At 38.4% G+C, this 16594-nt stretch overlaps 1 protein-coding gene across 1 annotated transcript in view; it reads right to left on the bottom strand.

Moving 5' to 3' along the window:
• Positions 1-12274: 12274 nt before the first annotated feature.
• LOC134673900 (rhophilin-2-B) overlaps positions 12275-16594 on the bottom strand; it is a 181250-nt gene continuing 176930 nt past the window's right edge. Inside the window, exons 14-16 of the mRNA XM_063531954.1 lie at positions 15748-16325; positions 15045-15197; positions 12275-14220 (exon numbers count right to left, since the gene is read on the bottom strand). Of these exons, the coding sequence (XP_063388024.1) occupies positions 14014-14220; positions 15045-15197; positions 15748-16325 (938 nt within the window). The 3' untranslated portion in view covers positions 12275-14013. The remainder of the gene's footprint in view (positions 14221-15044; positions 15198-15747; positions 16326-16594) is intronic.

The following is a 16594-nucleotide window of genomic DNA, read 5'->3' as shown; positions in this document are numbered from 1 at the left end:
TATAGCCAGCATTCAATTAATGTAGTATGATACCTTTGGGTATGGTGCTTTACGTACACTAGCGTCCCTCCCCCTCCCCCTGACGCAACCTCCCCTTTTAGCATGAAATATGTCCCGGGTGACGGTTTCTTTTAATTTTTGAGAAAAGTATTAGAGTTAGGAATAAAGTGTAAAGGCAAGAAATAATCCTTAATAAATTTTAAACAAAAAAGGTTATATGCAACTTTTTGGTTAGACTCACCATATTCATGTGTTATGTACCTTGTTGAAGTTTAATATAAGTTAGTACGTGATAGTACTGAAATAAATCTTATACGGAAAATAAGCTTGCAAGGTTATTCTCCTGTATGATTTCTTTTAGTACTATCACGTACTATGTTATATTGACCTTTAACAAGTTTTTCAACGGTTAAATTTTGTCGAAGGTCATCTAGCCGTAACATGAATATGGTGCGTCATATCAAAAAAATTAATATGACCTTTTTTGTTAAGAATTTAATAAGGATTATTTCTTTCATTAACACTTTTTTCCTATATTGTATACTTTCCCCTAAAAATTAAAAAAAACTGTCAAACGGGGTTGCGTCAGGGGGAGGGAATTGGACACTAGTGTGCGTAAAGCACCATACCCAAAGGTATCATACTACATTCATCAAATGTTGGCTATAATTTGTTTTTCAAAAAACGCAATTTGACCGAATCATAATAAGCATTGGGATGACGCACACGGATCTCTGGCTTCTTTAAGAGGTTCTATTATTAATTATTAGCTAGTTGCCAGACTTTTAACTATACCTGCCTAAATAAAGGTATCGGGGGGCACGGCAGTGCCCCCGCCAAGTCGAGCGCGAAGCAAACACTGCCGTACCATCCTTTACTGGAACCATTTCGCCGCATTTTCAGGCCCCTATTTGAGAACCTTTGGATAAGACCAGAACGCAGAAATTTTGGTCATCCAGTAAGCTATAATCACATACTTAAAATCCAAAATTTCAAGTCTGTAGGTCATTTAGTTCCGAAGTTAAGCGAAAGCAAAGTTTCGCATTTATGAAACTCACTCATGATCATCAGAATAGAACTAGTACTTCCCATAAACTCAGAGAGCTGAAATTTGGTACAGAGTTAGGGTTTAATGGCCACATAAAGGGAAAACCTAAAAATATTGCAATATCAGTCACGTTTTAAAGATCTAAGAACTGCATAAGTAAGTTTGTAATCCCATATAAATATATGATATTACAAAGTTACTGTTGCAGTTCCTACAAATAGTAGGTAAAGTAAAGGTACACTACGATGTACGATGTGAGTATGAATGAAGATATGTTTTGGTTATGATATGTGTATACATAGTATGGGTATGAGTACCCGAAAAGAAGGACTGCCTACAAAAAGAGATGAGATCCCATCAAAAACATTACATGTAAAAAGGTGCAAGTCTCGCAACGCTTTTACTACAAAAAAGTTTTGAGTAATGTGAAACCAAGTCGGTTATTTTAATCAGTGCCAGGGGGTGTTAAAACCGTATCAATAAGATATCTTTAATTTGTAATACGTATAATGACTTGGCCATCGCACGGCTGCATAATGACAAAAGGATCATCGTCACCTATTAAAAATAATTCTAATTGAACATAACGCTAGCGCTAATTGCAGTTTGAGCATTACACATATTTACGAGTACGGTACTACGAGTAAAGCATTATGTGCGATTGCCAAGTCATTATATGATGATTAGTGACGGATTACTGATTATTATTTAATTATTAGATTTAATGAATGGGCAATACGAAAAACTGTTGCTACTGTACAAGAATCAGAACCGGAAAAAAAGAAAAGAAAGATTTGTAATAATAAAAAAACTACTCCTAAAAAGAAAAAAAATGTGTTAAATAAGAAAATCTAATAAAATAAATCAATATGCCCACGTTTCTACAAAAAGAAGTGAAATCCCACCAAAAACATTCTGTAAAAAACTAGCCAAGTCTCGATGGAGCTGCTTGTTTATCTCTAAAAAGTAATGAAATCTAGACAAAGTCGTGCCAAGTCTAAGGTTCCTTACTGCGATTTCTTTATTATTATTGTTAATGTTGTGTGACTTGGCCGTTGAAGGGTACACAAGGGTACAAAACCAGGTGCTCCATGACACCATTGCACCAATCTGCCATTGCACCAAAAAGAAGTGTTTGTTTCAGGCTCGCCCATACATAAGTATTATTGAAATACGCAGCTTTATCAAGCCTACAATTGACTGGTTATTGAATCATCGTTTTCCAAGTGGCAATTTTCCATCGTCAATGGGTAGCGGTTCTGGCGACAGATTGGTGCAATGGTGTCATGGAGCACCTGGTTTTGTACCCTTGTGTACCCTTCAACGGCCAAGTCACACAACATTAACAATAATAATAAAGAAATCGCAGTAAGGAACCTTAGACTTGGCACGACTTTGTCTAGATTTCATTACTTTTTAGAGATAAACAAGCAGCTCCATCGAGACTTGGCTAGTTTTTTACAGAATGTTTTTGGTGGGATAGGGATTTAACAAATTTATCTAACAATTAGCTTTTCCCTGCGACTTCGTTAATTAGGTCCAGCAGTTAAAGTAAGTATAGGTATAGCGCCTGGATAATATCTAATGGCAATAATTTTGAGCCTAATATGCTTAATTGCTTACACCAATGAACAGGCAATTCATTAATTTTCTCATTTCCATCCCCTTTGCGGGTGACCTCTTTACGTATGACTTCCGACATAAAAACTATCATATATCCTTCCCCGGGACTCTAAACTCTAAGCCAAATTTAAACTAAATCCGTTCAGCGGTTTAAGCGTAAAGAGGTAACAGACAGACAGACACACTTTCGCCTTTATAACATTAGTATGGATTTTCATGACACTTTGAATACGAGATGGCTGCAAGAAAACATAACGTATATTAGAGATGCCCCGAATAGTGAATTTGGCCGAATACCGAATCCCTAATATTCGGTCCATCTCTCGGCCGAATACCGAATATTCGGCATGACATGCGAACCTTTTGAGTAACAATTCTTATGAAAACTTTTCGCCAACAAACGTTTTCTAAGATATTTGATATATTTTTATGTTGAACAGAATAAATGAATGTAATTCGAGTCAATCAAATCAGACCTATGATAAAAATAAAATATTTTGTAATCAACAAATACTCAAAAACGTGCCTTCGTATTTAACTACTTTCCAAGAATACGTTTTAAATATGAAATATAACTTTTTTTTGGTTATTTTTTTCAGTAGTTTTTGTTTTTAGGTAGGTGCAACAGATATTCGGTATTCGGCCGAATAGTAGGCAACATTCGGCCGAATACCGAATATTCGGCAAAGTGGCCGAATAGGCCGAATACCGAATAGTTGCCGAATATTCGTGGCATCTCTAGCCTATATACCTGTTAAAATTACTTTTTTATCATATTTCAGGGCAATCTTGCGAGTGAAGACGAAGACGAGCCTATGGATTCCGACGACGACTATTACTCCGAGACCAGCTCCGACGGAGGCGCCTCCGAGTCCGAAGCGGACTCCGCCACAGGCAACCGCGTCACCCCCGACATGATCGTCTGGCTCATGCTCAAAGAACAAGGAATTATCACCCAAGAAAAGTATAACGAAAAGGCAGAGTTGTGCGAAGATGACATCAAATCTTTGATCCCTAAAATTCCTAAAGCGGAATCTGAGTCGTCGGATGATGAGAGTGGAGAAGGAGAGGACTTGTTCAAGGCGTTGTTGGAAAATATGGCGCGGATTAGAGAGAAAAGGGAAGGTAATGAGAATGAGGGAAGTCATAGTGGAACGAAAGATAAAGATAACGAAAATGGTGTAAATAATGTAAGTAAAGCTAATGGGGATGGGAGTCAAAGTGAAACTAAAGAAATGATCAAAGTAGCCGCCGAAAATGCTGTAAGTGAAGAGCATAAAGTAACTGAAGATAACGCAGCTAATATTGAAGTTGTAACAACACATAAGGAATCACAAGATAATATTGAAAAGCCAAATGAAAAAGTAAACAATAATATGCAAGAGGTACAGAAGTCTTTGGAAAGTAATGAAAAGGAATCTATTAAGATAGAAAAACAGCAAGAAACGGCTACGTCATCTAAACATGTTATAAATGAAACTGAAGAATCAAGTGTTACAAATGAGATTACTGTACCGAAATGTCCTAAATGTTGTAAAATTTCGTCATTGACAGAAACTAAGGCTGATAGCAATAGTCAGGATCAAGATAATATGACGACCAGCGAAAACAACAAAAACCTATTGAATAAAAATATTATAGAACCAATGGAGACAAATGAAAACGAACATCAACAGAATATTAAAATAGATGCAACATCTACAAACACTGAGGAGGAATCTCAAGATGTGAAATCAGAAACATCTAATCAAACCACCAACAAGAAAACTAGGAGTTTCAAGTTTATTCTAAAACACGTGGTAAAAGAAAAGCGAATTTCCGACGAGTACGAATATGTTGACGTACTCGAAACGTACGTGAAAGATTTAGACGAGCAGTACAAAAACAACAAGGCTTCTGATAAATTTGGCACATCCTCCAGAGAGTTAAAAGCGTTCGCTTTCTTCCTGAATTTTTATTCGCCATCATGTTACAAATATATCGTGGAAACCTTCAACACCCCTCTACCACAGCATAAGGAATTATGCTCGTGGTACATGACAGACGACGACCGACCGGGACTATCTGAAAAAGCCTTTAAGATTTTGAGGCAGAAGGCCGCTAAAAAACGGCTGACTTGCGCCTTGATGTCGCGCGACATTTTTATGAAAAACTACGGCTTTGACTACGATCAGGTCGACTATGGCGGCGGCTGCAACTACGAATACACGGACAAGGCCGTCATGACGTTCGTTTTCGTGCTAGTGAGCCTGGACGAAGACTGGAAGATACCTATCGGCTACATTTTCGCCAAACGCATCCCGCCAGAGTCACAGGCAGAGCTGATAAGAGTATGTTTGACACAATGCCACGAAGCTGGCGTGGACGTGGTAGCCGTCACTCTAGATTCGCCCACTCCGGCAGAATTCTTAGGCTGCTCCTTCCAAGATGTGAACAATTTGAAGACAGTCTTTAAACACCCGGTGTGTAACAGTGAGGTGGTAGTGTGGATCGATCCGTGTTTGGCGATCCGGAGCGCCCGGCACACGCTGAAAGTCAAAGGAGTTCTATACAACGAGGCGGGGAATAAAGTACGCTGGAATCTCATCAGGAAACTGAGAGATCTTTATTCTTCCGAAACGGTAGATTTTGAGCGACCGAAGTTTTTGGAACTAAGGAATCACATCGCTAAGGTGGGTCTTACGACGGAGATTTTGAGCGACAGTCTGGCACCTGCCCTGCAGCTTTGTGAAGAACTAATCCCAAGCTTCTATGATACGGCACCTACACGAAGATACATCGAAGTTGTAAACGCGTTGTACGATATCCTCAATTCGAGAGTCACCACAAACTTGGCTGATGTTGAGCAAGAGTTGAACGCGGCGAAAGATTACATGATATCTCTATTTTGTAATCGGGAGAATGCACTGTCGCCTTTCGACAAGGAAAATCTAACCGTTGAAAGACTTCAGTTCCGATCTTTCGTGGAAGGTAAACCGGCGTGTGGATTTATCACGTTTCTCATTTGCATTGAGAGTTTCAAGAACCTGTGTACGACTTTAGTCGAGAAAGAGCAGAGAATTCTAAGCCTGAATCCCCACCGTTTGTGCAAGGATCATGTCGAGAATTTTGTAAAGAGTTTAAGAGCTTTCAACCGTTTGAATCCTGAAAATTTCAACGGCTTCGCCTTCCAAGCATATTACGATTATTTGTTTGATGTTCTCGAGGGAAATCCAAACTTTTCCGACAAAAATGTTGAACTGGAGAACTGGCCTTTTGAGAACAAGCACTCCCCATCGGATATTATTAAGCTGACATCAGGCAAGCGCGCGTTCGACGAGGTCTACTCCTTCCAATACAGGCCCAAGAAACTCCCTAAAACTACCCACGGCGATCGAGCGACGAAGCTAGTCCGGGAGTACTCCAAAGCGATGGATACTGACATGGACCTGTCGACTAGAAAGAATATGGTCGGTTATTTAGCCGGCTGGATCGCTGCAAAGTTCGCAAAGAGCCTGAAATGCGAAACATGCATAGACGCAATGTGTACGGATAAAAAGCAGTGGTTCCACAAGTTTATAACCTCGAAGCATCTGAAGGGAGTGTGTCTGCCCAGCGAGGAGCTATTCCAGATTTGCTGGGAGTGCGAGCGAGCACTCCGGATGAAGACTTCACCGGCTCGGCTGCGGATTTATGTTCTACGGAAACTAGTACACAAGTTCCCGTGGGCTCGCACTTCTAAACACCATCCTCTACACCACATCCATCTCGCCCGCGCTATCATTGCCAAGTATATCCCTATGAGAGTCCCAGCGCCTTTAAACTCCAGAGACAGACAGCGTGTGACAGAGATGTTCAGCGTATTCACGTGTATGAATAGAGACGGATTCTTCAGCGAATTGCTGCGAATGGGCGCCCGCGACGATGATAACGAGTTAGATTAAGGTACGAGTGAAATTTACTTTTAGGTCTGTGGGCCACTTGCACCCAGGGACTGAATACCGGTATATTTTTCATACAAATTAACCGGTATTCAATTTCGGTATCTTGGTTGTTTAAGTATACTTTTCATTTAGCTAATCAGATCAATCATTATCCTTACCTAAATACGTACTATTCTATAATAACAGAGATTTAATGTGAAGGCTATGAGATATTTTGATTTTTAGTTACACCGGTAACGGTTCCTGCTTGCTTGCACCATCCCACTAACCTGGGATAACCGGTTTAACCTGGAGCTATAAGGTTACCAGTACAATTTGTCACGGGGTTTAACCGGTTATCCCCGGGTTAGTGCAAGTGGGGTTAAAATGTAAGAGAACAGCAACATGTCATTTTTTTAAATACATGCTCACAATATTGATTTTAGTGCCTCAGAAGTTGAATTGGTAGCTGTTAAGATTGCACAAACTGAAAAACAATTTAATATAAGTATTTTATGCCAATTACTTATGTTTAAAATTAAATAATCATAAGTTATAATTGAAAGTATTTTAGTTTATTAAAGTCTGCTAGACTATAAGACTATTTTGCACAAACTATATTGTTATAAACGTGTTATAATTTATAATAATGTTGATTTTAATACTTGTGCTCCATAAAATGGCTGTTTTTTGTGTTAATTAATATCTAATATTAAGGTAATTATTTGATGTTCCATTTAAGTTTACAATCTTATTTCAAACACCACTTACAACATTCACTGACCCGGGGTTAACCGGTTAAACCTGGAGTTAACATGGTTACGAGTACAATTTGACACTGGGTTAACGGTTTAACCGGTTAATCCTGGGATGCTGCAAAGTGAAGTTAATAGATATAGATAGGTGGCTCTTTAAGACCCACTTGCACCATTCCACTAACCCGGGGTTAAGCGGTTAAACTATTAACCTAGTGTCAAATTGTATGGCTAACTATGGCAACTCCTGGTTTAACTGGTTAACCCCGGGTTAGTGGAATGGTGCAAGTGGGCCTTAGATTACATTATCTGAAAGAAAATTTATTATAATTATAGATTTGATTTGAGACTGATCATATATTATAATCAGGGTTTAATTTCTTATATTTAACAATACTGAATGGTAAATTATTTAGAGTTATGAGGGAGGGAATTAAGTATAATTTCAGTGAAGTTTTTTTTTGTTTATTGTTTAAGGTATCATTGATATTATCTTTTATGTCATGTCTATTCAAGTATTCACTTATGTACAGTCAGCAGCAGAAGTTGCTAAGCAGGCCGGGTGTTCAAAATGATCTTGACGCGACTTTATTGCTAAGAGAATAAGAGCGTGTCAAGGTAATTTTGAACACCTGACCCGCTTAGCAACTTCTGCTGCTGACTGTACAATCGCCATCAGATATATCGCCTTGACAATAGAGGCGTGTTCAGATACTTGTGAGCGCTTCGGCCGCTCCGATATATCTGATGCCGACTGTACATGCCAAGACTCGGCGAGTGTGTACAGCCGACATTATACTACACTAATATAAGTTTATTATCTTTCGTTGGAGAATTATTATTTTATTTCGGTTTACATTGGTTCAAACTTACTAGATAAATTATTACAGAAGTGCCTGATGATGATTACTGCTGTGTAATAACACTAATAACCATAAGTAAAGAAAGAATGGTAATTCGATACATCAGTTTTCCTACCAAAACGCGCGTTATTTCGTAGTCGACATCTAACGTCTAGTAGTGGAACTATCAGTACCGCTACTTGGCACCAGATGGCATAAGTGTCGCTACTGACGCAATATGTACCGCTAAAAAAATTTACAACTAATATTAGAAGCAGAATTAGTTGAAAATAGAGTTTCGAGTAGTGGGGTCATCCATTAATTACGTCACACCAATTTCTAGGTTTTTTGACCCCTCCCCCCCTAGTGTGATTTCACATTTTTTCTACGAAATCGCCAAATCGAATTAAGTAAGTACCTAAGTATTATTAATATTTTATCAAAATATTTTTGACGATATAAATATTAGTAATTTTATAACCCAAAACTCCTTAGGAAAGAAAATTAAACGATTAAAAACTATTTTCGTTTTAAAAACTTGTTATTTAAATGTACAGCGAACTAAATAATTTAAATAAATTTTCGGTTACTGATGAAGTTAAAGTGACGTCACAAAGTTTGTGTCTCCCCCCTCCCCCATGTCACAATATGTCACATTTTCTTGACCCCCTCCCTCCCCCTAAACGTGTGACGTAATTAATGAATGACCCCTAGTCCGGTTATAATATTAGTCGAAAATTGTTGAGCATTGAAGATTTTGTTCGCTGCGACATCTATTGTCGACTAGCAGTACTGATACATTTCGCTACATGACGCTAGATGTCGACTACGAAATAACGCGCGTTTGGGTAAGAAAACTGATGCTCCATACATTACCACTCTTTCTTTACTTATATCTTATATTAATTACTCTATGGTAATTAATCATAGAAGGTAGGATCGCATAGAAGTGGTATACGCGTGCCTCCGTGAGGGACAAAACATACGCAAATGCGACACTGTGATTGGTCGAATTCATTTGTTGCCCACCATTCTCCATACTAATAAAAAGGTGGGGAACAAACAAAAAGTGAGACTGTGACAAGGACAAGCAATAATACCGCTTTCTCTGCTACTCCTACTGAAAGATACATAAGACTATCTCGTTCTGTCAGTTACCCCCACCACTCATGCCAGATTCAGGTATATCCTAGATTCATGTAATTAATAATGAAACATTAATATATCATGAAGATATGTCTATGAAGACTGAAGTTGATTGTGATTATTCTGGCTGTTTTTAGTGTAAGATTGTCAATTTGTTACGTATGAATAAAAGCTGATTATAATTAATGCATTTCATTATCATCCCATAATGGGGTTGGCCGGTCGAAGTATTTAACAGATGGCGCCAGCATAGCAAGCACTGTCAATCCCTAGAGTTGTGTCAAATTTGTGTTTTTTTTTAATGGAACTTTACGCCTTGGATGCCTGCCCTTTAAGCCAAATCTCATAAAAAAGGGGCAAGCTATGATGGCGCCATCTATGCAAACCTTTGACAGTTGCCAACCCCATTACTAAATATAGTTGGTGAAGCAGATCTTGTAGAAAAAGGCGGAAAATTTGAAAAATGTAGGCGCGAAGGGATATCGTCGCATAGAAAATTTTAATTTCGCGCATTCTTCTACTGACAAGATTTGCTTGGCCATCTATAGGTCAGACAAGTCCAGACAAGTTTTGCAAAAGAGAAAAAACAACATCACCATATACTTTTTAAAACTATATTTCCATAGAAGTTATTTTTGTTAATCAAAGTCGCAGAACTTCTCTTGGTCTGGGTTATAATAAATAATAATAATAAATAATAATAAATATTATAGGACATTCTTACACAGATTGACTAAGTCCCACAGTAAGCTCAAGAAGGCTTGTGTTGTGGGTACTCAGACAACGATATATATAATATACAAATACTTAAATACATAGAAAACACCCATGACTCAGGAACAAATATCTGTATCATCATACAAATAAATGCCCTTACTGGGATTCGAACCCAGGACCATCGGCTTCGCAGGCAGGGTCACTACCCACTAGGCCAGACCGGTCGTCAAATTATTATCTCGGAGTAATTAACAATGGAGACGCCATGTCTAAAATTTTCGGTACAAAATAGTCTGCCGTTTTTTGCGGGGGAGGGGCACATCAAATGTATAGGTACGTCATGTCAGATAAACGTCAGTCCATACATATGGTTGACCATTGGCCGCCTATTTTCGACAGAGGGGAATGCCTGTTAATGGCGGCTCCATGTTATTATAGCCGGTCAAATTTTTTTGCCAGTAGCAAAAGCGCGAAATTCTTATTTTCTATGGGATGATTAGTTGATTACCTTTGCTTCGCGCCTACATTTTTAGGGTTCCGTGCCCAAAGGGTAAAACGGGACCCTATTACTAAGACTTCGCTGTCCGTCCGTCCGTCCGTCTGTCACCAGGCTGTATCTCACGAACCGTGATAGCTAGACAGTTGAAATTTTCACAGATGATGTATTTCTGTTGCCGCTATAACAACAAATACTAAAAACAGAATAAAACATAGATTTAAATGGGGCTCCCATACAACAAACGTGATTTTTGACCAAAGTTAAGCAACGTCGGGAGTGGTCAGTACTTGGATGGGTGACCGTTTTTTTTTGCTTTTTTTTTTGCATTATGGTACGGAACCCTTCGTGCGCGAGTCCGACTCGCGCTTGCCCGGTTTTATTTATATTTGCCACTTTTTTCTATAGACGGAAATGGCTTGTCAGACTATTCGACTATAAGTATAGGTGCCTAATAGTGAAAAATTAAAGGAAATGCCTTTAAACAAACTTTATTGTTTACTTTAACCATAACAATTTATACATCTTTATTTCTTTACAATGATATACATTTTCATATTCTACCTTTATACACAAAAATAAACTCTAGTAAAATTTAAATAATACGTTTTTTTTATATTTTTGGGTGCGATCAATATACGTGAAGTTCGATCACAACCAAAATTAAAATTAATCTATTTTATAAATACTGAATTTTGTGACATAATATACATGTTTACTTACATAATACTTACAATAATCATTGATATGTTTGATAGTGAAAACAAAAAGTGCATAGAAAAACCATTACATGTACAGCCTGGCAAAAAAGTGCAGAAATTAAAAAGTGGCAACACTGTAGTGTCGTCCCGTTCTCTAAAGGCCCCAGTACACAATGGGCCATCGCCGGCCACTCCAAGGGACGCATTTATGCGTTAGAGGGAGCAAGTAATATTGCTATCTCATTCTACCGCAAGGCTGCGTCCCTTGGAGTTGCCGGCGATGGCCCATTGTGTACTGGGGCTAGGGTTGCCAGATCGAAAGGCGCTATTATCGGGAAACAATATAAATTTTTCGGGATTTTAGGACTTGAGTCGGGAAAAAAAATACATTCAAATTAAAGTAATTGTATTAAATACAACGATATTTTACATTATTGGCAATACGTCAGCTCGCTCGCTCGACGGCAGTTCGGAACTTGAAATAATTGTTTTATAACGTGAAGCTGTTTTTCGGGACAGTTTACACTTTGTCGGGAATCGGGAACACATGCTAAAAATCGGGAGAATCCCGCCAAATCCCGACCATCTGGCAACCCTAACTGGGGCCTTAATATGAATTGATTTGAAAGGGACGACACTACAGTGCTGCCCCTTTTTAATTTCTTCTCTTTTTTGCCAGGCTGTAAGACAGGTATTCTAAATAAATTATACAAAATAATAAAATAAGGTCTGGCCAACCGTTTTTCTAGTTCAAAATGAAAACGCAAAAATGTGGGGTCACAAACCTTTTCTTGGAATTTGGAATTTCTCACTTTTTTCCTGTGAGGCTGTGACACAAGGGATCGCCAAACGGTATTTTTAAATATTTTTAATAATTTAGGGTCATAATAATTATTTTTACGGCTTTGAATAATTCCTTTTTGGGGGTACCTTGATAAAATATTGTGTTAATAAAAACTTATATGAAAAAAGGAAAAATTAAGAAGAATTAGATCTTTCAAAAACAAGAATAAATGTCATTCGAAACCAAGAACTGCGTTCGTCTTAATTATCCAAAGACTTGGCAGTTTGCACGTGCCGAATACATTAAAAAAAAAAAGAAAAAGTACAGTCTGCAACAATACGTATGGACCCAATCAGCTGAATCCGCATTCAATGAGGGTTTTTTAACAAGTGCGGAGAATAAGAAAGAATATTTCGAATGCTGATAGTAAAAATATCGAATATTCCATGTTGTAAGGCAAGCTGACTGAGTATAAGATAGAAAGCGTAAAGTAACGAAGTTTTAATGTTATCGAACTAGATGGCGCTAGCATATATATCATTAAGATCTATTGAATGAATACTTACAATTAAGTAACTCCATCTATCGGTGATTTTATCATTTAATATGTATTTACTAGCGTCATCTACCTTAATTAAATCAAAGTAGTACAATTTCTACAGAAAAAACAAGAAAAAATATACACTTTTAAATCAATAGAATACACCTATAACAAATACAAGAATGTAATAATATCGTACCCGCGACCATATATGTGTTACAAACTTCACTTTTTTTTTTGAAATTATAAGTATTATAACCGTTAAAGGAATATACAATATTAAAAACGGTATAATTATTGCGCTTGTATTGTGTATTAACTTTGGAATTTCATAGCCATCAAGAAACCAATAGTCTAACTATATATTTAGGAAGCTAAATATATAATAGTTGCATTTTGCCTTTGCTTGCCATCACACCTTATAAATTAAATAACATTAGAAGATTAAGTACGAATTTCGACAATAGGTGGCGCTGCCTTTTAAAAGGAACGATCTTTAAGTACTTAAACAAGTTAAACATCAGTCTAAACTATGGACGGATTTATTACAGTATTTAGACGGATGTAATATATGATAATTTGCGTATACATTTTATTCTAAATCTATTATATTTATTTAAATTGAAGTTCTTAATGTTACTGACTGCTTATTTCAAATAAAATTAAGTACCAGAAACGTGTGTGCCAATTCTTTTTTTATACACATTTCTAACAATGCTGTATGCTACAAATATTTTATAACCCTGATTTAATCTTAAGTACATCATAAGTGACGTTCTTGGAGAAAAGGGACTTTAGTGCGATAACCGTCTAGTAATCGAGTAAGCGGATGCTGTAATGTCACTTTTGTCCAAAAACCTCACAATTTTTACCTGTTTCCTACCCAACCTCTACAAAATCCATCGTAAAATTAGTTTAATCGTTACATGCACAGAGCTCATACGTAAAAACTCTAAAATCAATAACGATAAACGCACAGATGGCGTTGCGATCGTTAAAATAAAACATGTCGGTGTCGGTAGATACGTCAAATCTAAAGTAACATTAAGCGCAGACTTGTTAAGTTTACTAAAGTATGTTTCCCATATTAGCCACTAGATGGCGCTATCTTTGACCGCTACGTAAGCTTGCTATTACAAGTCACCAGATGGCGTTATTTTCAATACCAAATTAATTTTCATGGATGCGAGCTGTCGTCTCTAGTTGTGTTCCTCTGGAAGGCCCGTAAGATGGCGCTATCTTTGACTACTATATAGACTTGCTCGTAGAAGTCACTAGATGGCGTTATCTTTAAACACACTCAACTTTTTTCTGAAACTCTTACAATTTCCAGGATATTTATGCCATTCTCCACCAAAAGGTTACTTATTGTCGGTCAATAAGGCGCTATTTCCATTGCTTCAATTTGAAATCAACCTTATCGACAGCCGTGGTACCTTTTGGTTGAAAACGTGACATTTATCGGAATATAACGTTGCTCGTATGCGAGCCTCTGTGCGAGCTGTTGTCGCGGGTGGTGTTCCTTCTGAAAGGGTTCCAGGAGGGCGCGCGGCGCGCGGAGGAGCGCGCGGTGGCGGTGGTGGCGCCGGAGCCGCTGGAGGCCGTCGACGCGGCCGACACCGAGCCCTGGTTGGAGTTGGATTGCCGGGGGATGTCCGGGGACGACTGGAAAAAAAATCGTTGATAACAGCGCCATCTATCGGTAAGTGAAATATAATAGTTTGATTATTGCGTCATCTATTGGTAAGTGAAAGATAATAGTTGTAGTGTGATATTGCGCCATCTATCGGTTAATTGTAAGATTAAAGTGCCGTTAACACTGTCATCATGCTTTGGAGTGCTTTGAACACTTTCTCGACGTAGTTGGTTGTTAAACATTTATGGTTTTCTATATAAATAGGTACCAGTTCCTAATATACAGACCATTTGGTAAGGTCCCTTTTGATATGAAATATCATTTTCAATTTAAGAACTATTTAATTTTCTTAAACATGATTGCTCCTCTGGGTGATATTCCACCTGTCCAATGTCATTGCGTCCCACTCTCTCATTAAGCAAAACGTGAGATGTAATATACATTGGACAAAGAAATTGGATAGGTGGAATACCATCATTTGTTTTTTTATGTATATTTTCTACTGTTAGAGTCTGTGCGGGAAGAGAAGAGTCGTGGAATACATTCCACATTGCTCTATACCACAGAATAAATAATAGTACTAGGTACAGAAGACTAACTCTCAAAACGAGTCTGTCACGATGAGTACAGATATGGCCGCTAGGTGGCGACAGCGCCACGTGCGGCTTATGGCAAACCCCAAAATTGGGGTCGAACAGATGTACTTTTAGCTACCTGTAGCAAAGCGACGAAATCGCGGAGTGAGCCACGCCTGTCTACATAATAGAGCCCAATACATTCCACGACTCTTCTCTTTCCGAACATACTCTAATGGGTAGGTATATTCATTACCTATGTTCATGTGTTTACGTACCTTCATCAAGCTCTTGTCCATGGGTGTGGCAAGCCGGAGTGCCAACAAGTCTCCGGCTTGCTGAATAATTCGAACAACTTCTTCATGAGAGCTCCACTTCACATCTTTGTCGCCGACTGAGATGATGAAGTCACCTTCTCGCATGCCGCCGATCTGAAATAGTTATTAAAAGGACACTGAAATGTAGCCAATATGTCAACAATAAATACTATACAACAAAAAAACAGAGGCATTCCGTGAGTACCGATAGAAGTGAAAACTTGGATTTCATAGCCCACGCAGTTCAAGTATTATTTTAAACGTAAAATTTCTATGAAATTATGACGTATAAATAACACTGGCACTGCGAGGGCTATCATAATCGCTGCAGAATTTTCGTGGCTTAACTTTAAAGAGACCGACTCGGAACCAGTAACCCGACACTTAAATTTTTATCCAAGAAAATAAGGGTAGGGAACCGATTTCCTAATAGAGTTATAGGAGTTATTAGATTTATAGGAACGTCATAATTTCATAGAAGTTTGACGTTTAAAGTTTCTAATTTCTTGGTCTAAAACTACCTACGGCCACACGGTGCAGCTACTGGACAGTGTTGCCACATTAAGAAATTGGATCCCGATCCTTATTTTCTTGGATAAAAATTTAAGTGTCGGATTACTGCGGTCACTGGTGCCACTTTGTAACTCCCCAACCCAATACTTACATCAGCCAAAGAGTTCGGTTCCACCGCAGCAATCATGACCGGAGCATCACCTCTCACAGAGAACCCGAAACCATCCTCATCCTTCGAATTAGCCACATCATATTCACTCGCCACCCTCCTCAACGGCTCCTTTCTCCTCTCCCTCCCACTCTTCTTCCCATTCACACTCTCCGTAGTCTTTACAAAGCACTCATTATTCCTATAGTCATATTTATCGTAGTCTAAAACTTTAGGATGATATTCCATGTGGTTGTAACTGTTTATATAAACTCCGTTCTGCTTCATGACTCTTTGGAGTTGCTTCTCGTAGTCTTCGTAATTCTCGTCTCTGATTACGGAATTGTAATAAGCGCTGTTGTCTTCGGATCGGTCTCTTTTCTCGGATCTTTTGTCGAGGTCGTAGTTTCTGCTGAGTCTCCTGTTGTCTCTGCTGTGTTTTTGGAGGGTGATGAGGCGGGGGGCGCTCCAGTGCCGCTTGGCGGAGAACACGGCGATGGGGCCGAGGGATTTGAAGAGGTCGTCCACGCGGTGCTGAGCGAAGTCCGGCGGGGTTAGGGACAGTTGGAATTTTGATGAAGCTGCAATGAGGGTATGGATTACAAGCAGAAATATATGTTGTTTAGGGTCTTTACCCTTTCCCATAAAGTTTTAAGTCATAAGGATTGCCATAAAACAACCTAACCTATCCTATCTATAGGATAACCTTACGAAAATCCTGAAAAAGGGTTTCAGTTTTAGGACTAATGATAATATAACAAACAATACATTATGGTTTAAAACTTTATGTGAAACAAAGGGACTCCGTTTTAAAAAGCGGTTACCAATTTTCTGTCCGATTCTCGAAAGT

Source organism: Cydia fagiglandana, chromosome 19 (assembly GCF_963556715.1).
Source record: "Cydia fagiglandana chromosome 19, ilCydFagi1.1, whole genome shotgun sequence".
NCBI lineage: Eukaryota > Metazoa > Arthropoda > Insecta > Lepidoptera > Tortricidae > Cydia > Cydia fagiglandana.
This window is presented reverse-complemented; position numbering and strand designations above follow the sequence as displayed.